This window comes from Drosophila busckii, chromosome X (assembly GCF_011750605.1).
Source record: "Drosophila busckii strain San Diego stock center, stock number 13000-0081.31 chromosome X, ASM1175060v1, whole genome shotgun sequence".
Lineage (NCBI taxonomy): Eukaryota > Metazoa > Arthropoda > Insecta > Diptera > Drosophilidae > Drosophila > Drosophila busckii.
Window position 1 is genome coordinate 20,299,250 of NC_046608.1, and position 20,485 is coordinate 20,319,734.

Here is a 20,485-nt window from a genome sequence, read left to right on the forward strand (position 1 = left end):
AGAGAATTTATGCGCTTGTCATTCAGCATGACAGCCCATGATTAAGTTGAAATTATAGTATGCAATACAATCATAGATATATATATATATATGCTATATACAATGTGTATATTTAGCCGAAAGGCAAACTGACCCAAAATGTATAAACGCAGAGCATTGGCGGCAAGGGCATGCAACAATCGGTGTGTGCTTAAAATAAATAAAATATTGAAGCTAAAGTAGTTAATGCGTTAACTATCAAAATAGTAAGAGAGTGTAGCGGAGCCAAAGCCAATGTCAGGAACAGTCTATCCGGCTGTCAATTCCTCACACACGGGGAAGTACAAATTGTCGCTCTCAATTAAGCGTCAAGCTTAAAGTGACAGCGCCTGTGAGTTGTATATATAATATACAAATGTATCTTAGTTATTGTTGGAAGCGTAAATGAAATGCTTCATTGAAGGTTTCGCAGATAACATGCGAAGCGCTTAGATAAGCTGCTAGACAGATGTCCACACTAATAAATGATTTAAGCGCTTATGCAATACTTAATACAATAAACAGTTTAATAAGCAAACAATAGTAACAGCTGACTGCGCCGACAACCTGTTGAGGCTGCCACAGCAGCAGCAGCAATGTTGGTGGTATGTGGCAACCGGTTTGTCATTAGAACATTGAGCAGCATCTATAGTAAATATTTATTTGATTTTTGGTCAAGCCCAAAGCACGCGAGGCGCAAACACTGGCGGCAACATCAACAGCGATTACGCTGCCAGCAACGTCAGCAGCAGCAGCAGCAACAAGCAGCAACCAGCAGCAGCAGCAGCAGCAACAGCAGCAGCGTCGTCGTTGCCGTCAGTCTTGATGATTTCGTGAAGCGATTAACACATACGCTCTGCTCTCAGCTAAATACAAACAGCAGCAACATTAGCGACAGCAACAATTAAAAAACACAAGTGCAATGCTTGCTTGGCTTGAAAGCCAAAAACGCCAATAAAAATAAATCATTTATAAAAATAAAAACGCGCGCCAAAGAATTTGCTGCTGTTTGTTTTTTATTTTTTGTTGTTTTTTGTTGTTTTTTGTTTTTGGCAAATTACGCGTTCATTTGTTTTCAACTCATGCACTGACCGAGTTCTTTGACAACAACAACAGCAACAAGTGAAAGCAACAGCTGCCAAAATGGATGCAGAGGTGTGTAGAAAGTGCTAACATAATTATATATAAGCAATATACTATATACATTACTTAGTATGTAAAAAAAACAAATACAAATACAGTTAACTTAAAACAAAACCAGTTAGCTGCATAAATAAATTACAACTAACTGCAGCTTCGTTCTCAATTTGCAAATGCAAATTCAAGTGCAAAGTCAGCAACAACAAGTGCAACATTTAGGCGCCACAGCTGCTTGCACAGTGGCGTCGTCAAGGGGGCGAGCCATAGTTAAAAATAAAAACTCAAACTCAATCAGTTAAAGCTTAAAGGTTTACGCTACAGTTTTATATATTTTATATATAAATTTCGTTATGCAAATTTATGTGTGGCTTGCATTAAATCAAAGCCAAGCAGCTAAGAGCGCTATAAACAAAAAATTAAGCAATTGGGGGCATTGAACTTGTCTGTAGGTCGCCCCCCCCGCCTCTGCTCATTGACTTAAGTGCCAAAGAATTCTCTGCACATGCATGGAAATTTTCCACGCAAAAGATATTCAATTGACTTGAATTTCAGCGAATAAAAAATAAGTAATGAATACAAGTTTAGCAGCTGGTCGGCAGGCAAGACAACGAGCCGTGGGAGAATTTAGCACTGATATTGGGAAAAACACTTAAGTTAAGATTAAAAAAGCGTTGCTCATTGCTTGGCCGCTTGGCTTATCGTAACGTATTTTTCCTTTAAGGTCTATCCCGTTTGAATCGAACGCACAACGCGGCGTATGCGCAACAAAACAATATAAGAATTTATGATCAAACGATAAGCGTTACTCATTGCCATTGTCTACATTTGCTTAAGCTGATTTTGTAAGCTACACCCCGCTGCCTGCCTCAACTCAAAGTGCAATACGCATGACGTAGATCAAGTATACGACACATTGCGCTGTAATCTTTAGCACTGCTGCACATAATTGCATTAATCAATGAAAAATTACATTGCAATTTCGACACTCGACTTTGACATTGTTTTAGTGATTTTAAAAACAAATAGCATAAATTTTATATCAGACATTTGGACTTTATAGATTACAGTTGACTTAATCTTATATTTTTTTTTTATTTTACACATGTCTCGTCTGTTAACTGTTAAGCACTTGTCTCTGTCATTGATAAATATTGCAAAACCGTTGGCCCATTGATTTCAGCAGAATTATGTAGATTAGGGCAAACCAAAGCAAGATATAGAAATTAATTTCGCGCAAAGTCAATTGATGTTTACAAAAGACTTGGACGTCGATTGTCGGAACTACTAATTGATGTACCCCTGCCCCCTGCCCCTGCTTGCTGCTTAGTGGCCAGTCTACGCCACTGCACTTGATTGCATGCACGTGTTTGTTAACTTAATTGTGCCGCCATTGTTGTAAATATACTACTTGAAGGTTTAGCAATGAGATCAGAATCAGGCATTTAATTTAATTCACGTGGCAGCGCCAACTTAGCATATAATGCAACTGCGATTAGTTAGTTAGTCCGCAGTGTTTAGCATATGCACATGAATTCATTAACTACTTTTACGATTTGTTTGCTTCGCCATATTTAATAAGCGTCAAGTGGCATTGGCATTGGGTGGGTGGGTTGGTGGGTGGTAAATATCATAAATCTTCTACAGACAGCAGTGATAAGCAAACTACTATAATTTATGACAATTAATCAATTGCACAAAAAAAACAAAACAACAAGTTTAGCGCAATTTAATTGCATAAATATGTAGGCATAGTACTAAATTTAATTTTAACTAATAACCAACAGCATATAAATTTTGAATTAATATAAAAATCACAGGCCACAGTGCAAACGCCCACAAAGCAGAGCAACAACAATAATAATAATAATAATGCAAAGGCAACAACAATTGGCAACGAGGAAGGCGCTGTGAGCGCTGTGGCTGCCAAGGATAATGAGAACTATCATCCACCTACAAGGTATGAGTTGCTACTAACTCCACAAATAATTACTAACCAAGCTGTATTAACAAAATACTAACAAACATAACTAAGAAACTAACAAATGTTGTTTTGTTACTAATAAAATTAAACTTTGGTTTGAAACCAGGCTAGAAGATTGCTGAACAGAATGCAATCAATATCAATCAAAGAAAAATTCGAATTCGAATTCGAAAATTCGTGTTAATTTATAATATAAAACAAATGCCAGCAGAAAATGTAGCTCAGCTTAAATCTACACTCGTTCTGCTTTGTTGTTAGCTTAGAACAATTCGAATTCGAGTTCGAAAATACGTGTTCATTTGTTATATGTAGTTAGTAGAATCAAAAATAGCAGCATATGTAGCTCAGCTTAAATCTACACTCGTTCTGCTTTGCTGTTAGCTTAGAAAAATTCGAATTCGAATTCGAATGCGTGTTAATTTATAATCTGAGCAAATCCGAGCAGAAAATATAGCTTAAGTTATCTTGCTTGTAAGCTTTGAAACAAAACGCACGAAGCACAATTCGATTTCGAATTCGAAAATGTGTATTAATTTAACATATGAGAAGCAAATGCGAGCAGGAAATGTAACTCAGGTTATCGCTACACTCTTTTTGCTTTGCTTGAACATACGAAATTCGAATTCGAAAATGCAGCTCAAGCTTCTTCTGCTCTACACTTTAGACTGCAGTTTTTGTCGCTCTTGTCTTCAAGCCTGGGCAAAGTGCTGAATTAACAATTGTGTGTGTGTGTGTGTGTGTGTGTGTAAAAGTGAAAAGAAATTGTGTTCGAAACTAACTACTAACTAACGAATTGGACTAAAATTAACCAACTAAGCTGCTAACCCAACTAACTCAGCTTGAAGCTAAGCAAAGCTGGAAACTGCTAATGCTTTGATATATCAACCGCAGCTATCTGGAGACCATAGTGCACCTGTTCAAGGGCAACATAGGACCCGGACTGTTTGCCATGGGCGATGCCTTCAAGAACGGCGGGCTGCTGCTCGCTCCAGTGCTGACCGTGCTCATTGCCATTGTCTGCATTCATTGCCAGCATGTGCTCATTGCCTGCTCGAGCAAGATGCGACTGCAGCGCGGGGATGCAAAGTGCGCGGACTATGCGCTGACTGTGGAGCAGTGCTTCGAGCTGGGACCGCCGAAGCTGCGTGGCTGGTCGCGCACAATGGGCAGACTGGTCAACGTTTTCATATGTGTCACTCAACTGGGATTCTGCTGCATCTATTTTGTTTTTATCAGCACCAATGTGCAGCAGGTGAGTCCACAGAGATTCAACAACAGCAACAACAACAACGCTTACAACAACAACAACAACAATAGATACTGCAAGCCTATGAGATTAAAGTGGATGTGCGACTGGTGATGCTGCTGGCGCTTGCTCCGGTGCTGCTCACTTCGCTGATAACCAATTTGAAGTGGCTGACGCCAGTGTCGCTGTTCGCCAATGTCTGCATGATCCTGGGTCTGGCCATTACGCTTTATTATGCGCTCAAGGATGGACTGCCGGAGGTGCGGGAACGCGCCTACTGGACCAATGGCTCCCAGCTGGCATTGTTCTTTGGCACCGCCATCTTTGCCTTCGAGGGCATTGCACTGGTGTTGCCACTGAAGAATGCCATGCGCCAGCCGCGCCAGTTTGAGAGCAAGCTGGGTGTGCTCAATGTGGGCATGTTCCTGGTCTCCGTCATGTTCATGTTTGCCGGCAGCGTGGGCTACATGAAGTGGGGCGAGCAGGTTGGCGGCAGCTTGACGCTGAATTTGGGCGATACCATGTAAGCGAACGAATGTGAAGCGAAAGCTTGAGCAACTCTAATCCACATCCACATCATACAGCTTGGCGCAGTCGGTTAAGCTGATGGTCTCGGCCGGCGTGCTGCTTGGCTATCCGCTGCAGTTCTTTGTGGCCGTTCAGGTGATGTGGCCAGGCGCCAAGCAGCTGTGCCAGCTCCAAGGACGCTCTCTGGCCGGTGAGCTGCTCTTTCGCACTTTGCTGGTGTTGCTCACGCGTAAGTAGCGACTGCCACTTCACTCTGCCTCTGCCTCTCTCTCTATATCTTTCTCTTGCTGCCGCAGTGGCCATTGCGGAGCTGGTGCCTGCTCTAGGACTTGTCATCTCTTTAATTGGCGCGCTCTGCTCCACCGCCTTGGCTTTGGTATTTCCACCCGTCATCGAGCTCATTGCACGCAGTGAGAACAACAAGGGGCCCGGCATTTGGATTTGTCTCAAGAACCTCGTCATATTGCTGCTCGCTTTGCTGGGCTTCTTCACCGGCTCCTATGAGAGTCTCAATCAGATCATCAAAGGATTTAAGCAGCTACACTGAGATTCGCTCTGCACAGTTTAGTAGTTTAGCTTTGATTAGTTTAAGCATTCATTGTGCCATCTTATTTAATTGTAAGCAATGTTTTTTTTTTTAGAAGCAGAGAGCGCGCGCATTTGTCATACTACAAATTATTTTTGTAATAATTTTCTAATTTACAAATAAAAATTGCTTGTCATTGACAATAATGCAAGAAAACAAACGCAAGTGAATTTTAAATCCCAAAATAACAATAACTAACTAAACTTGAATAAATTTAACTAACAACTCCAAATTAATGGGAAATCATAGCTGCTAAGCTATTTAACAAGCTTATTAACAATACAAAAGTTAGCTGACTAAACTTGAATAAATTTAAATACAGCTGCTGTCAATTGTTGAGTTTTGTTGGTGATTGCAGTATATTCAACAACGTTTGCTATTGCAAAATTGTTGCTTAACTAATGCAAAGCTGAATTTACTTGAATTGATGAAAAATATTACACCACGAAAAGTTTCAACAATGTTTTGTATGAGTTGTTGGTGAAATTTTAAATCTTAACTTTACTGGTAATGCAAAGCTGCTGATTGGTAATTTAAATTGGTAATTAATTGATGAAAAATATTACACCACAAAGTTTCAACAATGTTTTGGTGCTGCTGCATTTTAATCTTAACTTTACTGGTAATGCAAAGCTGAATTTACTGCTGATTGGTAATTCAAATGCTAATTAATTGCTGATAAATATTACACCACAAAAGTTTCAATGTTGTGTATGAGCTGCTGGTGAACTTCACTAGTTAATAATGTCATAGCTATATTAATTTAATTTATAAATAATTGCTTACATTATTAAAGTCAAATGTTATGTAAGCTTGCCCAACTTCCTCTCTATTTATAGTTACATATTTGTCGAGTTTTTGGTACGTGTCGTTAGCCTAGAGCGTGTCTTGAATTTATTTAGGCATGTAGATAAGCCTAGCCATAAACTTACGTTACTCACTGTCGCTTGTGCGCCATGAACTTGAATCGACTATATATACTCTATATAGAGCGTACTTGATTATCCATTAGTCTGGCATTAATCCGAAATGAACTAAATCAATCTAAATGTAACTGCTCTCGCCATGGCCTTCAAATCCGAACAGAACAACAACAAATGATGTATAAATCAAATGGAAATGCAAAAAAGTAATCAACAATAACAAATAACGATAACAATTGGAAATTTCTGCAGAAGCGCCAATGCTTCCGTTATACGTACGTCTTATATAATCCAATTGCTAAATAAAAATATGTACATACCTCTCGATTGATCTTCACATATTGATTGCAATGCATTTAGTTGGCGCTACATGGCAATAACAATAACAATTGCAAATATGTATCAATAACAACAACAACAACAAATCAGCGCTGTGAATTTCCATAGCATAAAGGCGTTGCGCAGCGGATAGGCGTGGCAGCTAGCGTATGTCGTACGTACAAAAATTCGATTTTCAGCTGTGGCACGTGCATAAATTGCGCATACGCCGCATATCCTTGAACTTGAACTGCTGCTGTTTGTTTTTTTTTTTTGTTTTTTCTCATGACGTCGCCTGTTGTTGATGATTTTTGTCTGAAATAATTAATGGTGCAAATTGCTACATTTTGTTTCACATTAAATTAAATAACTAAGAGCTGCGTTACAAATTGCAAATATAATGACATTTAAAAATTGTTGATCATTACCAAAAAAAAGCTAAACATTTGGCTATTGTCCTTGACAAATTTTAATGCTCGTCGTTTGCCATAAATCAAAACTGTAACAACAAATAAAAATAAAGTTGCAGCAAAGCAAAAATTAATATTAAAAACCTGTATAGCTTAAGCTATGTGCAATTAATCGAAATATATAAAAAACAAAATCACGAACAGCTAAAATCAGTGCGAGTGAGAGCGCAAATGTGAGATAGAAATTATTAAAAAGAGAGAGGCGCAGTCTAAAATGCAAGGTGAGAATGAAAGGCAAAATGCCGTTGACACACACACACACACAGTGAAAAGCAATTACAAATAACAATAACAATTATAAAATAGCAACAATACTAACAAGCGATGTTATATCGCAGTCGCTTTGGCTTGTGTGTACTTCACACGCTGCTCTGTTCTTAGCCAATACGAATATTAAGAATTGAGTCTGGTTTCAGTTCTTGACGCGTCCACTTCGGTCCTCAAACGCACGCGCAACGGTTTTGCCCAGCATATAATTTAAATAAAAAAAAAAGTAAATAAAACTATTTTTTTTATACAACAGCACTCAAAGCTGTGCAAAAAACGCAAACGCAACAAATTATAATAAATTTAAAAACTCAAAGCTTATTAGTTTTTGCTTTTTGCAATAACATTTTATGGCTGAGTGATACTTAAATAAATATATTTAATAGCATAATAAAAGCAAATATTATGGCAGTGCTAATAAACTAAACTAATAATATAAAGTAAAAATATTTACTCATTAAAAGTTACATATGTGCTACAAATATTTCAAATTTAACAGCTGTTGTGTTTTTTTTTTTTTATAATTGTTAAGTGCATACTAAATATTTTTATTCTTAGTTACAAGTCGAGTATACCCGATTTTTAACGCTTGTTTATGTATGCAAATTTGAAATTCATTTTATTTTTATATTATTTATGTAAAGCACTCTATAAACAAAGTCTTTTGTGCAGCTATTAACAAATTGTAATTAACACATATTTGCACGAAAACGAAAATCGCATAAATTCCAAGCCATTGGCATTGCCCTTTCTGGTTTTAACCAGTTTGCGACAAATTGAAATGCGATCGAACTGACCGATTAGCTTGAAGCATAAATAAATACTAAAATTAACATGCACATACATGAATGAAGAAGGAATATATAAAATGTCAAAGTGTGTGAAAAATATTGGGCCACAGAGGGTTAATGCGACGCTCGCCGCTCTCGCACTCTCGCTCTCGCTCTACGTCGTAAGCTTGCAGGCACCGTTAACTTAATTCTGCGCTACGCTTTGGCTTTGATATTTTGCTTTGAGCTTTGACGCACTTCAGTTCGAGTTTTCGTTTTCGTTTTCATTTTATCTCAAGCACAGCAGGCGTAGAGAATTAGCAGAATTGCAAGCAAAAGAAATAACTGTAACTAATGCAAACATAAAATATTAAAACAGCAACAACAACAACAACGCAAACAAGAAAAAGCCAACGAAGCTGCTGGCGTCATGGGCAGAACCATAGAGATAACCAAACCGGAGCCACAGCTCGAGCATGAGAAGCGCAATGCAGCAGCAGCGGACAAGGACAAAGACAAGGACAAGGATGTGGAGAACAGCATGGTAAAGCGACGACATGCGACCAGCAATCTGGAGGCAGCTACACATTTGTTCAAGGGCAGCGTTGGCGCCGGCCTCTTTGCCATGGGCGATTGTTTCAAGAACGGTGGACTCATTGGTTCCACCATCATGCTGCCCATCATTGCCATCATGTGTGTGCATTGCGAGCGTCTGCTTATTCGTGGCTCACTGCTGGCAGTGTCCAAGACACCAGGCGCTACCTTTTACGACTATCCCGAGACTGTGGAAAAGTGCTTCGAGTATGGACCGAAGCCACTACGCTGCATGTCCCGTGCCATGAAACTTATTGTCGAAATGTTTCTCTGTGTGACGCAGTTTGGATTCTGCGCCATTTACTTTGTCTTCATCACAGAGAATCTTTACCAGGTGCGTGGCATATCCATATCCATTGCTAGCTAGCTCAAAAGCTTTTCGCTGAATTGCGCAATTTCTTTTGTCTTTCTATTGTGCTCATTAAATATTCACCAATTAAAAATATCAATCAATCAATATACTATAAACTTTCAGGTGCTGCATCAAAACGGCATTGACATAAGCATGAGCATGGTGATGCTGATCACGCTGCTGCCCGCCATGATACCCTCGCTAATGACCAATCTCAAGTATATATCACCCGTTTCGCTTTTGGCCAATTTTGCGCTGCTGTTTGGCCTCATTGCCACTCTAAGCATTGCCTTCTCGGAGGGACCCATGCCCTCGATACACGATCGTCAATGGTTCACGGGCGGCTCACAGCTGTCGCTGTTCTTTGGCACAGCGCTGTTCAGCTATGAGGGCATTGCTTTGATATTGCCGCTGCGCAACTCAATGAAGGAGCCCGAGAAGTTTAGCAGTCGCTTTGGCGTGCTCAACATAACCATGCTCTTTATAACGGCACTATTTATCTTCACCGGCTTTGTCAGCTATTTGCGCTGGGGTGATCAAGTGGAGGGCAGCATAACGCTAAATCTGAATGTGGAGGAGGTGTAAGTGCATGCAGTGCTTACCCCAAGAGTTCATTCCTATTGCTTTTGTACAGTTTATCGCAGGTGGTCAAGATTGTAGCTGCACTGGGCGTTTTCTTTGGCTATCCCATACAATTCTTTGTCATGATTAAGATCCTGTGGCCACCAGTCAAGCGTGCCAATAGCTGTGCCCAAAAGTATCCCATTACCATGCAGGTGGCTTTGCGCTTTGTCATGATCATGATGACCTGTAAGTAAACAATACAAATACATTAACTTAAGCTAGAAATCGCGTTTCTTTATATGTTGTGTCTTTCTCTTGCAGTTGGCGTCGCTTTGGTTGTGCCCCAACTAAATCTCTTTATATCGCTTATTGGCGCTTTGTGCTCCACATCGCTGGCATTTGTTATACCTATTCTCATTGATTTCGTTACGCGCGCTCAGGTGCCCAAGGGTCTGGGCACACTCATCTACTTGAAGAACTTCGCCATATTGACGGTTGCACTGTTGGGCATTGTAACTGGCACTTATCAAAGCATTGTAGAGATTATTAGAGAGTTTAAGTAAGAAATGTTTTTTTTTATTAGCGCTTTTGTAAATAAGCTTATCGATCATGTGTGAATATGTTGTAAAGTTATATTGTCCTTGTAATTTAAGTTTACTTTTGCTACATAATGTTTTTTTTTCTCACAGTTATTAGTTGTTGTTATTAATATTAAGTTGTACCTGCCGTGCATTCCGCAAATGAAACTACAAACAACAATTTATACACAATGGCAACATTATTTTAATAAATGATTGTAAATTTCAACTTGGTACGCGTTAACCAGAATATGCGTTAGCCAACACTAGAGTTTTAACAGTTTGCAGTAATAACATAATTTAATTAATGATCACAACGTTAACCACAATGTTTACCAACACTGACAACTTAACAGTCTTTGAATTTGAATTTCAAAATCGAACTAGAACTATTTTCCCGGACCGGATAAGCTCTTTTCCATGAATTTTCGCTTAGCAAAGCACGTCCACCACTTGTTGGGCTTGCCATCGGGTGTATCATAGACCAGCTTCAACAGACGAGCGGACGTCTCCTGGCGCAACTGCAGCATATATTCACGCATTAAATCTGGATTCTCCGGCTTGGCATACATTATGTTAAGCGGAAATCCCGCATCGCCAGGTAGATCGAACCTAGAAATTGACAGGGTATATAGATCTTGTTGAGCCTGTTCCTTGGAGCTACAGGTCTGGATACACTTGAGGCATTCACTTATGTAGAGCGTCACATAGATAAGCACACGATCGACTTCCGACTACAGTTGGATAAGATACACATACATATTAGTACATGTATGCATGTTTTGAGTCATGGATTAATACTTTATACAAAACAATAAAAACATATTTAACTACCTTAACTTCGTATGAGCGAAAGAAAATGTTTGCTTTAAAATAATAAAGTGACTCATCGATGATGTCGAGCTCGTTATCAGCAGTTAGGCTGGGCGCTGGCCCACGTACTTTGGTACGCAGTGGCAATATGGCCATGTTGCCCACCTTGCGCCCAAATTCACTGATCTCCGAATGGTAAGCCTTTAAGTATATAAAAATATAGCATAAAAAATTTGTTTGTTATTTCAAAAAAAATTTCAAGCTGGTCGCGGTTTTATTTACGTCGCTATTAATCACATATGCCTTAGTAATTTGATTTTATACTTACAGGCATTTTAATTGCACTTCAAGTAATTAAAGTTATGCATATACAAACAGAAGGTTTGAAACTTGTATCAAAATTGATTATCAACAATACGAAAACCTTTTAGCGCTGGCCAATGCAGCAGTGTTGCAAATCGATTGTGTGGTATGTCGAGTATCAATAGAAGTTGGTATTTTTTGCAGTTGGTATTTACAGACCTGTTGTCGGCATTATCGATAACTGTGCGCACGTTTTGCTTAAATAAATGAAAAAGAAATTAATAACAAAAGCTAAAGCGCTGCCCCAGCGTGATGATAGCGATGAGGAAATCAACGAGCAGTCCGCTGATGAAAGTGCAAGTGCTGATGAGCCGATGGAGCCCATGGACGACGATGAAATGGACTTGGCCAACTTTAAGTCTAGCGAACCAACAACAAAACCTGTAAAAAAGCGCAAAAAGGGCATTATTTATATATCCAACATACCAAAGCATATGAATGTTACACGTTTGCGGGAAATACTTGGTGAATTTGGTAAAATTGGACGTGTTTATCTGCAGCCGGAGAAGAAACTTGGTAAGTGGAGCAAAAGTAGTGCAGCACCAATTTTGAAACTAATCTCTGTATCCTGCAGGTGATAAAAACAAAAAGAAAAACAAGCGCAAACGTTATAATATACACTTTACTGAGGGCTGGGTGGAATTTGAGTCAAAGCGCGTGGCTAAACAAATTGTCCCGCTGTTAAACAATAAACAAATTTCCTCGCGCAAGAAATCCCAGTTCTATGATTCGCTCTGGAGCATGAAGTACTTGCCACGCTTCAAATGGGTCCATCTAACGGAACGCATGAACTACGAGCAGGCTGTGCATAAGCAGCGTCTGCAGACAGAAGTTTCCCAGGCGCGCAAGGAAACGACATTCTTCCAGAATAATTTGGATAAGAGCGAGCATTTGAAAAAGTTGGCGAAAAGGGCCAAAAAGCAAAAGCAGGAGACGTAGCGCTTGTAGGTGCTTACATATTTTACTTAAAATACGTGTATATGTAGTTAAAGAAATATATTTTTAAAAAAGAAACTAAACTTTATACTTGACCGATCGATCGATGCTATTGCTCTTTCACTCTAACTCGTGTAACAACTGACACAGCTCTGATATTGGAGCGGATAAGTTTATTAAATAATGTATAATTGCATGTATATTGTATTTGTGTATGGTATCATCAGAATCAGGCGGAATGCAGGCCGTTGCTCGGCCACCAACTCTTAAAACTGTTTAATGCTTGTGCTCTGCAGCTCGCTTCTCAGTTAGGCTGCCTGCACCGATTGCTTCTGCGATGAGCTGATCTTATCTCCCAAGCTTAAAGCCATGCCCTGTGTGCAAGAGAGAGAGAAGGAGTAAGAGAAAGCGCCATGTGCTATAAAGAAGCAAAACTAACCTGACTCTTGGCCCGTATGCGTATGTGTCCAGTGACCTTTGAGTCAGGATCATCAACAGGCTTCTCAATGCTTAAATTGGCCAAGGCGTTCTCACCGAATATAGATCTGTAATAAAGATTGAGAAAGCAGTTTAATGATTTGTATGCATGTCAAGTTTGTAGTCCACCTACTTGGCATACATGTTGGCGGCCATGAAGCCACATTGGCCGGACAATGCCTTGTTTGGCGTTAGGCACTTCATATTGGTGCTCTTTAGCAAATGCTTGAGATACTCATGCAGATCCGTGAAGCTAGTGTTAACTGTGACTTTATTCTCCCACTCAAAGTCCTGCCACATTTGACGGAACTCAGTGTCCGTGCAGCTGGCTGGTATAATGTAATCCATAATGTCAATGTGTATGGTATTAAGCACAACCACATTGGTGTTAAGCGCGGTATCATAAACTGCAGCAAAGCAAAGATGAACGTTAGCGTATGTTGACAATTTAAAGGACAAGCTGTTTACCTATATTGCCAAATATAATGCCATTTTCCGTGGAGGACACTTTGACATTGGCCTTAATATTGCAGAAATCATGTGGCGCCAGCACCACAGGATGTGGTCGCTCCACCAGCTTCAAATCACCCAACGTAGCCAGCTCCAGCGTGCAGTTTTGCAAGGTATCATCTGTAAGCGAAAACAGCTGAGTATTCAACTAACTTTAACTGCTTTGATTATAACTTACTGGTCTGGTTGACAAGGAGCACATCCAGCACTATATCATACTGATTAACATTGACATAAGCCTCAGCATAGACTGGATCCGAAAAGCCTGTCAGTTGTGTCACCTTGTTCAGCTTATTATTGGGTGAAGCCATATCGCTTAGCTGTGCCGTCTTGCTGCCCGCCAGGGCTTGATTCAAGCTGGACTCGAATACATTCTCGCCCAGCTGATTATCGCGTCCGTTGGAGAGCTGGGCAAAGAGCACAGGTGAGTCCGGTTGCACTTTAGCCGTAGCACGTTGTTTCTCCTTAATCATGCGCTGATCCTCCTCATGCTGTGCATCCAACATCTTGCCCAAAGCATCACGGCAGGCATGCTTGAAGATTGCCACTGCCTCAGGCGTGCGATCGCTCAATGTGCGCAGACAAATCATTATGCGATCGTTATCATCATAAGTTATAGGCTTTGTGGGAAAACCAGACTTGCCCAGATGCAGTATGGAGCTCATGATGAGCATAACCTGTGTGGTCAAACGATTCTGTGCGCGTGCTTCGGGCTGCACTTCGGCATAGCGCAAGGCGAGCTTGGTCAGCGTGGCGGACAAGCTGGCGCCAATGAAGAAATCGCCATCCATTAAATATTGACGCAGTGGTGGACGTTTCTCCTTTTTGGGCACGCTGCAAAGGTAAAAAATAAACGATGCTACAGCAAATGACAAAGCATTCGAGTCTTAACTTACGGTGCCAAGCTATACGCGCTCTGGGTGGCATAGGTGCCATCGGAGGTGACCTTATTGCTGCTGCTGCTGCTGCTGCTCTGGGTGCCGGCATTGGTATCACCAGATTCCTTCTGTTGCTGCTGTTGTTGCTCCTCAGACTGCTCGCCTGCCAGGCGCCGCTGTTCGGCATCCACCATGGGTATTTCACCCAAAGTTTGCTGTATGGCTGCCACCACTTCCAAGATTTGTGCACCCTCAACATACTCGCCAAGAATCCACACAGCAGCGCGATGTATTTTAGCGCTTTTGATTTGTGGAAAGGCGTCAATCAAGTGCTTAATAATAAGCGCACGTAGAGCTGGGAACTTTTGTATAGCCTCGCGTATAAAGATGAGCACATCCACAGCAGCCAGCTCATTGGTATCGGACAGAAACTCGACCAGCACGGGTATAACATTGCTAGCGACATCGGGAAACTTAATGGAGCAAGTGTGCAGTGTGCGCACTAGCAGCTGCCGATATTTGCCCGTATCCTCATGCTCTACGTTATGCGTTTTGGCCACCTCCTTCTGCAGCACCTGCACCATTTCGTTGATGTTGCGTGAGTACACCAGATTCATGGCCAGCGCTAGAGTCTTACGACGTACTTCAATATCAGGCGCGGCAAGTACGCGTAGCACGTCCATAACTAAATCCTGCATAACCTTCTCCATATGCTCGTTTTCCTTCATGGCTATCAAGCGATCCAGCACAATGAGCTTCACATTATTATCGCTCTCCTTGACGATAAGTTCAATATAACAGCCAGCAGCAGCTTTAATAGCCGTGGGCGCCAAGGAGAGAGTAATAAGCGTGCCCGCAGCTTCATAACGCACAGCATTAGAGCTGGAGTTTAGCAGATTATAGATGCAGCGTATGAAGCGTGACCTTTCCGCAGGATTAGCATGGCACACCTTATAGATGAGCTCCACTATAACCAGCTGCAGAATATCGCCAAAGCTTTGCACTTGATCAATGCAAGAGGCCAAATAGTTTAAGGCCCGCTCCTGATCTGCATGCAACAGCATGAGGAATGCATTACGCTTGCAGCTCATATCTTGTTGTGTGTCCAGGAAGCTTGCTATCAGCTCCGGACCGTCCGGCACTAGCCAATCAAAGTTTTTATATATGGTAAAGATGGCCAACACGGCATTGCGACGCACATAGCTATGACGATGATCCAGACAGGCGCGTATGGCCGGCATTAAGGGCTCCAGCAGCTCGGGCTCCTTCAGCTTGCAGAGGAAACGCAGCGTTGAGCCACGCAGAAACTCGTTCGGGTGTTGCAAGTCCTACAAAGAAACAAAACTATTTGTTATCATCGCCTAACTATGTAGCAACTATGTGGCAACTTACTTTGCGATAAGCGTCGCACACCAATATCATTTCTTGCAGCAGTTTGCCGTCCGCTGAGGTCTTCGGCACTATTTCCCAGAAGATCAACAACAGCTTCTTTATTGTATGATTTTGAACGGGCAAGACAAAGCGTATTATTGTCATAATTAATCCTGGATAGCGTTCGCCGTTCAACAGCAGCTTTATCACTTTTTTAAGCGTCTCGATTTTGACATGCGTGTCGCCTTTCTCGAGGTCTTGCTTTAGTTGCATCTCGTTCGGCACCTCGAGGTCCGGTGAGTTGATGATTGTGTAGCACGGCACTTGCGTCATTATGGCTACCAATTGTTAATCCTGCAATTGCGGCAAGTTTAAACCACACAATTATTGTTAAATTAATAAATATTTCACTGTTTGCTTCGTTTTACTTGACGTGTCACTTAATTTCGTCTGTGTGTTGCAGTGTGACCAATCCGCAAGAATCTTTCACAACAGCATTGTCAACAGCATCGTAAACAAAACTAGCTAAACTGACTTCAGAAATTAGCTAAAAATTGTTTATTTATTTAAAAAGCAATATAAACGCATAAGACATAAGGCAAAGCATTTACCAAATATGAGAAAATACCTAGTTGAAAGAACACCTGATTTAAAAATAAATAAAACAAAATTCCACCTGATAAATTGTCTGTGTTTAAGCTTTTAACATTTTAGCTAGTTTTCACGTTAAAACGGCCAAATGTCAAGCGCTCTAACAATGTTATAAAATGCAAAATGATCGAAAACAACAGTTTAGCTTGCATAACTGGCGCGCACTTTTGAAATTTAAAATGAGAAAACCATTTTTCGATAAAGCAAGCAAAGCACTGCATATATGTATATAAAAAATGCTATACAGCATTTAATTTTATTATATTTTTATTGCCCCATACTGATAATATTGTAAATACCCGAGCCATCGCAGGGAAAATCCCGCTGATCCGTTTATGTTACGTGCCATGATTATAAAGTTGACCTCTAAATCAAATCGAATCAAATTAATTAATAACAATTGCACACTGCGTGCAATTTATCTATACTGTATGTGCACTTTACATTAGAAAGACAAATCTTCCTAACCGATGTAAAGTACATTATAGTATCTAAACTGCTCCAGACCCTCTCAACCCTATTGACAACAACAAATAACAACACAATTAGATCTGTCCGCAGAGACAGACATTCGGATAATAATAACTTACTTTTGTGATCTTGTTTAGCAGCGAGTATTTCCCCCTCTAATTCATTAAGCTTCATTTATAAATCCACCCACCACAGAGCTAGCAATTTATATTGAACGAGCCTCCCCACTCCTCCTCGCCGGCATACCACTTGCATTTTAAGTAGTTTTACTAATTTATATTCGGCAAGGGGTTTTTGCCCAGAGTCTGTCTCTCTTGTTGACCACAGAACAGGTTCACTTAACAGCGTTGCAGTGCAAGTACAGTGCATATCGGCTATATAAAACTGTGCAAAATACATAATCAATAAGTAGTTAAATGCAATTAGTGTGCATTAAAACACATAACAGCTAATTAACAGAAAACCGACAAGTATCATAAAATGTTAAGTGTTAATGTTAATGGATACCAATTAACACTTATTTGGTCAGTGAGAAACTTTCGATTTCGCGACAGCTATATAATATATATATACGAATAAATGATAAGTAATAGTATAACAGATTTATACTGTAAATCAATTGTTGTGTGCATTATGCATATGAAAATAGGCTTAACTTTGTCAAACTCAACTCGTTGACAGAGTAAGGTGAAAAGGGAAACCGCAAGAGCGCGGCGGCGCGGCTGAGTAGTTGGCTTAAGTGGCTATAGCAAAAATTATTAAACATTGCGATAACCTGTTTGCGAAAAAAAATATAAATAAAATATACATATTTATTGTGTATTATAGCGTGTAGAGGATTCTATAGATCAGCATACAAAGTAGTTGCCAGCTTTGCTCAGAAAAAAAAGTAAACTGAGGAGCCCTGCCATGAAACTGTACCGCAGCAAAAGTTCTCGAGACATCTATGGGATGCACATACAAACATATTTACATAGTATATTGCAAAAAGTAAAAGACAAACTGTCGCTTAAATGAAAAAATCACCCGCAATCAAAATGTTAGCTGAGAGGCTAGAACAAAATATATAAATACATGCATTGACAAAGAAGAAGCACGAAAACAAAACAAAATGCAAAAAAAAAAAAGCGCGAGACAAGCTTGAACTTGTTGATGGCGGAGGCTTGGCTATAAAAGCTGCCGGCCGGCAAATCACACACCACAGTACGCGCAATGGCATCAACGACAACTGGGATTCTGCCGCTGGCAGCGACGCTTCTGCTGCTGCTGCACTGCAGCAGCGCCGCCGAGGAGCCCATCTGTAAGCATAACATTCTCTCCGCCTTTCATTTTGCATTTGTGTGAAATATTTCTTATATTGCAGATCGCATGTGTGTACCGCAAATATATTTCAACGATTGCACCAATCTGCTGAATGATCCCTCCGAGGCGGGCATTAAAATGGAGTGTGTTGCTGGCCGAGATCGCGTCGAATGCCTGGAGCTAATCGAACAGCGCAAGGCTGATGTATTGGCCAGCGAACCGGAGGACATGTATATGGCCTATCATCGCAAGAATGAGGATTATCGTGTCATTTCTGAAATACGCTCGCAAGATGATAAGGATGGTGAGTCTAAAATTAATATTTTGGCATAGCTTGGCCTTGGGGCTATCAATTTAAAATTCACAAGTCTAATCTAAATTTAAATTCTAACGTGCAATTCATTTCATGCAATATTTAAATTTAAAAATTTATTGCCTGCTCCTTGCAGCTGACTTCCGTTATGAGGGCATAATCCTGGTGAAGAAAACCTCACCCATCAAAAGCTTGGAATCGCTGCGTGGCGCCAAGTCCTGCCACACTGGCTTTGGCCGCAATGTGGGCTACAGGATCCCCATAACGAAGCTGAAGAATACCAATGTGCTGAAGGTCTCGGCCGATCCACAAATCTCAGCTACCGAACGCGAATTGAAATCATTGTCAGAGTTCTTCAAGGAGTCATGTCTGGTGGGCAACTACTCGGCGCATCCGGAATCAGATCGTTTGCTGAAGAAGAAATACTCCAATCTGTGTGCGCTTTGCGAGAAGCCAGCTCAGTGCAACTATCCGGACAAGTACAGTGGCTATGATGGTGCCATACGCTGCCTGGACAAGGGTCAAGGCGAGGTGGCCTTCACCAAGGTGCAATATATTAAGAAATATTTTGGCCTAACGGGCAAGCCTGAAGCGCCAGCTGCCGAGGGCAAACCGGAGGACTTTGAGTATTTGTGTGAGGATGGCACACGTCGTCCCATAACTGGAGCCGCCTGCTCCTGGGCACAGCGTCCTTGGAGCGGCTACATATCAAACGAGCAGGCTGTGCATGGCCCCGAGCAGCTGCATAAGCTGCAAGCTCGTCTGGAGCGCTTCTTCGAAAATGGCTTGCATGCTCAGAACCAGGCGGCTGCAGCTCATCTGTTGATCCAGCCGAATGCATTCTATCATAGCAAGCAGCAGGCTATCGATCCCAAGGTCTATCTGGAGCGTGCTGGCTACAAGGATGTGATCGAACGCGATGGCAGCGCCATACGCAAGCTGCGCTTCTGCACCCAAACCGATGCAGAGTTCTCCAAGTGTCAGGCAATGCACAATGCTGCATATGCTCGCGATGCGCGTCCAGAGCTCGAGTGTGTGCAATTGACCGACTGCATGGTTGCCATGGGCAACAGCAAGGCCGATATGATGATCGTGCATGCTTCCAACTATGCAGAGGCAAGAAATCAAAAGCTCATACCGCTGGTCTATGAACAGCTGCGTCCGGAGCAGCTTTTAGTGGCTGTTGCGCCCGCCAAAATGGATCGTGAGGCGCTGCAAAAGGCGCCCATGTAAGTAGCCATCAACGCGCCTTAATTTTGATGCCACTCACTTGCAACTCCTTTATCCTGCAGTCACTACGATGCGCATAGCGAGCGTGCACGCTTCAGCGCCGCGCTGATGAACAAACGTCGCAGTCTGGACTGGTGCAACATGACGCCCAGCGCCGAGAAGCAACTGCAGATTGTGCCCGCAACTGAGCTGAATGCGTTCAGAGATTGGCAGCTCGTGTGTCCCACCATGGAGCGTCGCCCTGTCACTGACTTTGTCAATTGCAATGTCGAAGTGCAACTACCACGTGCGATCTTTGCTCGTGCCGATACCACAACTGTCGAGCAAGAGACCATCAAGCACTTGTTCTCGCTCATCTCGGAGCGTTTCGGTGCGCATGGCAAATTCATGGATGTGTTTGCGCTCTTTGCTCCGTATCAGAAAGATCAAGAAAATGTGCTCTTCGATGTAAGTCGTCGCTCTAAGCTTAATATACATAGGCACTAATTTGCTCTCTCTCTCTCTCTTCGATTTGCAGGACAATGGCGCCGAGTTGGTTACCCAGCTGAAGAGCGACTATCAGAATGAGCATATCTACAATGAGCTCCATTGCGATGCCAACAAGATTGCCAAGCAGTAAACTGCGTATACGCAATCCCAGCATATTCTATAACTATATTACACAGACACATATGTATATGCATATATGTACGTATATGTAAGTACATCCTATACTATATACTCTTTTTTTTTTTTTTGATCTGAATAAATATCCAACATAAAGTTGCAATCTCTTGATTATTTTCAATTAACTAAGAGCGCGTACATTTTTAGACATTGTAAAATGTTTAATATA

At 41.3% G+C, this 20,485-nt stretch overlaps 6 protein-coding genes across 7 annotated transcripts; 4 read left to right on the plus strand and 2 right to left on the minus strand.

Annotated features, from left to right (window-relative positions):
* Positions 1-1,085: 1,085 nt before the first annotated feature.
* LOC108606355 (proton-coupled amino acid transporter 4) lies at positions 1,086-5,596 on the plus strand. The gene is made up of 6 exons (XM_017996404.1): positions 1,086-1,173; positions 2,976-3,115; positions 4,031-4,391; positions 4,457-4,908; positions 4,970-5,142; positions 5,210-5,596. Exons 1-6 carry the CDS (start codon positions 1,162-1,164, stop codon positions 5,458-5,460), a joined length of 1,389 nt encoding a protein of 462 aa, XP_017851893.1. The 5' UTR covers positions 1,086-1,161; the 3' UTR covers positions 5,461-5,596.
* LOC108606354 (proton-coupled amino acid transporter-like protein CG1139) lies at positions 1,096-10,343 on the plus strand. Of its 2 annotated transcripts, none has more exons than XM_017996402.1 (5): positions 1,096-1,173; positions 8,627-9,175; positions 9,317-9,774; positions 9,828-10,003; positions 10,079-10,343. In XM_017996402.1, exons 1-5 carry the CDS (start codon positions 1,162-1,164, stop codon positions 10,318-10,320), a joined length of 1,437 nt encoding a protein of 478 aa, XP_017851891.1. In that variant the 5' UTR covers positions 1,096-1,161; the 3' UTR covers positions 10,321-10,343. The 2 variants fall into 2 exon arrangements, with proteins under 2 accessions (XP_017851891.1, XP_017851892.1); XM_017996403.1 differs by lacking the exon at positions 1,096-1,173 and adding an exon at positions 7,598-7,703.
* Positions 10,344-10,700: 357 nt separating this feature from the next.
* On the minus strand, positions 10,701-11,568 carry LOC108606358 (actin-related protein 2/3 complex subunit 3). Its single transcript, XM_017996406.1, has 3 exons — positions 11,477-11,568; positions 11,170-11,349; positions 10,701-11,069 (listed from the first exon to the last, which is right to left on the minus strand). Exons 1-3 carry the CDS (start codon positions 11,480-11,482, stop codon positions 10,725-10,727), a joined length of 531 nt encoding a protein of 176 aa, XP_017851895.1. The 5' UTR covers positions 11,483-11,568; the 3' UTR covers positions 10,701-10,724.
* A 78-nt stretch (positions 11,569-11,646) lies between these two features.
* On the plus strand, positions 11,647-12,525 carry LOC108606357 (pre-rRNA-processing protein esf2). The gene is made up of 2 exons (XM_017996405.1): positions 11,647-12,027; positions 12,086-12,525. Exons 1-2 carry the CDS (start codon positions 11,718-11,720, stop codon positions 12,448-12,450), a joined length of 675 nt encoding a protein of 224 aa, XP_017851894.1. The 5' UTR covers positions 11,647-11,717; the 3' UTR covers positions 12,451-12,525.
* An 80-nt stretch (positions 12,526-12,605) lies between these two features.
* LOC108606352 (coatomer subunit beta) lies at positions 12,606-16,184 on the minus strand. The gene is made up of 8 exons (XM_017996400.1): positions 16,112-16,184; positions 15,705-16,037; positions 14,331-15,640; positions 13,613-14,268; positions 13,393-13,554; positions 13,058-13,331; positions 12,887-12,992; positions 12,606-12,821 (listed from the first exon to the last, which is right to left on the minus strand). The coding sequence occupies exons 2-8, from the start codon at positions 16,014-16,016 to the stop codon at positions 12,756-12,758; spliced, it is 2,886 nt and encodes a 961-aa protein (XP_017851889.1). The 5' UTR covers positions 16,017-16,037; positions 16,112-16,184; the 3' UTR covers positions 12,606-12,755.
* A 1,813-nt stretch (positions 16,185-17,997) lies between these two features.
* Positions 17,998-20,419, plus strand: LOC108606353 (transferrin). The gene is made up of 5 exons (XM_017996401.1): positions 17,998-18,105; positions 18,169-18,411; positions 18,557-19,649; positions 19,713-20,097; positions 20,168-20,419. The coding sequence occupies exons 1-5, from the start codon at positions 18,018-18,020 to the stop codon at positions 20,267-20,269; spliced, it is 1,911 nt and encodes a 636-aa protein (XP_017851890.1). The 5' UTR covers positions 17,998-18,017; the 3' UTR covers positions 20,270-20,419.
* Positions 20,420-20,485: the final 66 nt, after the last annotated feature.

Coding starts and splice junctions, on each gene's coding strand:
- LOC108606354 (XM_017996402.1), top strand. Junction 9,176..9,316: donor TCACAGAGAATCTTTACCAG/GTGCGTGGCATA, acceptor ATAAACTTTCAG/GTGCTGCATCAAAACGGCAT. Junction 9,775..9,827: donor AATCTGAATGTGGAGGAGGT/GTAAGTGCATGC, acceptor GCTTTTGTACAG/TTTATCGCAGGTGGTCAAGA.
- LOC108606355 (XM_017996404.1), top strand. Junction 3,116..4,030: donor AACTATCATCCACCTACAAG/GTATGAGTTGCT, acceptor TATCAACCGCAG/CTATCTGGAGACCATAGTGC. Junction 5,143..5,209: donor TTTGCTGGTGTTGCTCACGC/GTAAGTAGCGAC, acceptor TTGCTGCCGCAG/TGGCCATTGCGGAGCTGGTG.
- LOC108606358 (XM_017996406.1), bottom strand. Junction 11,070..11,169: donor TTCGCTCATACGAAGTTAAG/GTAGTTAAATAT, acceptor ATCCAACTGTAG/TCGGAAGTCGATCGTGTGCT.
- LOC108606357 (XM_017996405.1), top strand. CDS start 11,718: ATGAAAAAGAAATTAATAACAAAAGCTAAAGCGCTGCCCCAGCGTGAT. Junction 12,028..12,085: donor GCAGCCGGAGAAGAAACTTG/GTAAGTGGAGCA, acceptor TGTATCCTGCAG/GTGATAAAAACAAAAAGAAA.
- LOC108606352 (XM_017996400.1), bottom strand. CDS start 16,016: ATGACGCAAGTGCCGTGCTACACAATCATCAACTCACCGGACCTCGAG. Junction 15,641..15,704: donor TGTGCGACGCTTATCGCAAA/GTAAGTTGCCAC, acceptor GTTTCTTTGTAG/GACTTGCAACACCCGAACGA. Junction 13,332..13,392: donor CATTATATTTGGCAATATAG/GTAAACAGCTTG, acceptor GCTTTGCTGCAG/TTTATGATACCGCGCTTAAC.
- LOC108606353 (XM_017996401.1), top strand. CDS start 18,018: ATGGCATCAACGACAACTGGGATTCTGCCGCTGGCAGCGACGCTTCTG. Junction 18,412..18,556: donor CTCGCAAGATGATAAGGATG/GTGAGTCTAAAA, acceptor TGCTCCTTGCAG/CTGACTTCCGTTATGAGGGC. Junction 20,098..20,167: donor AAGAAAATGTGCTCTTCGAT/GTAAGTCGTCGC, acceptor TTCGATTTGCAG/GACAATGGCGCCGAGTTGGT.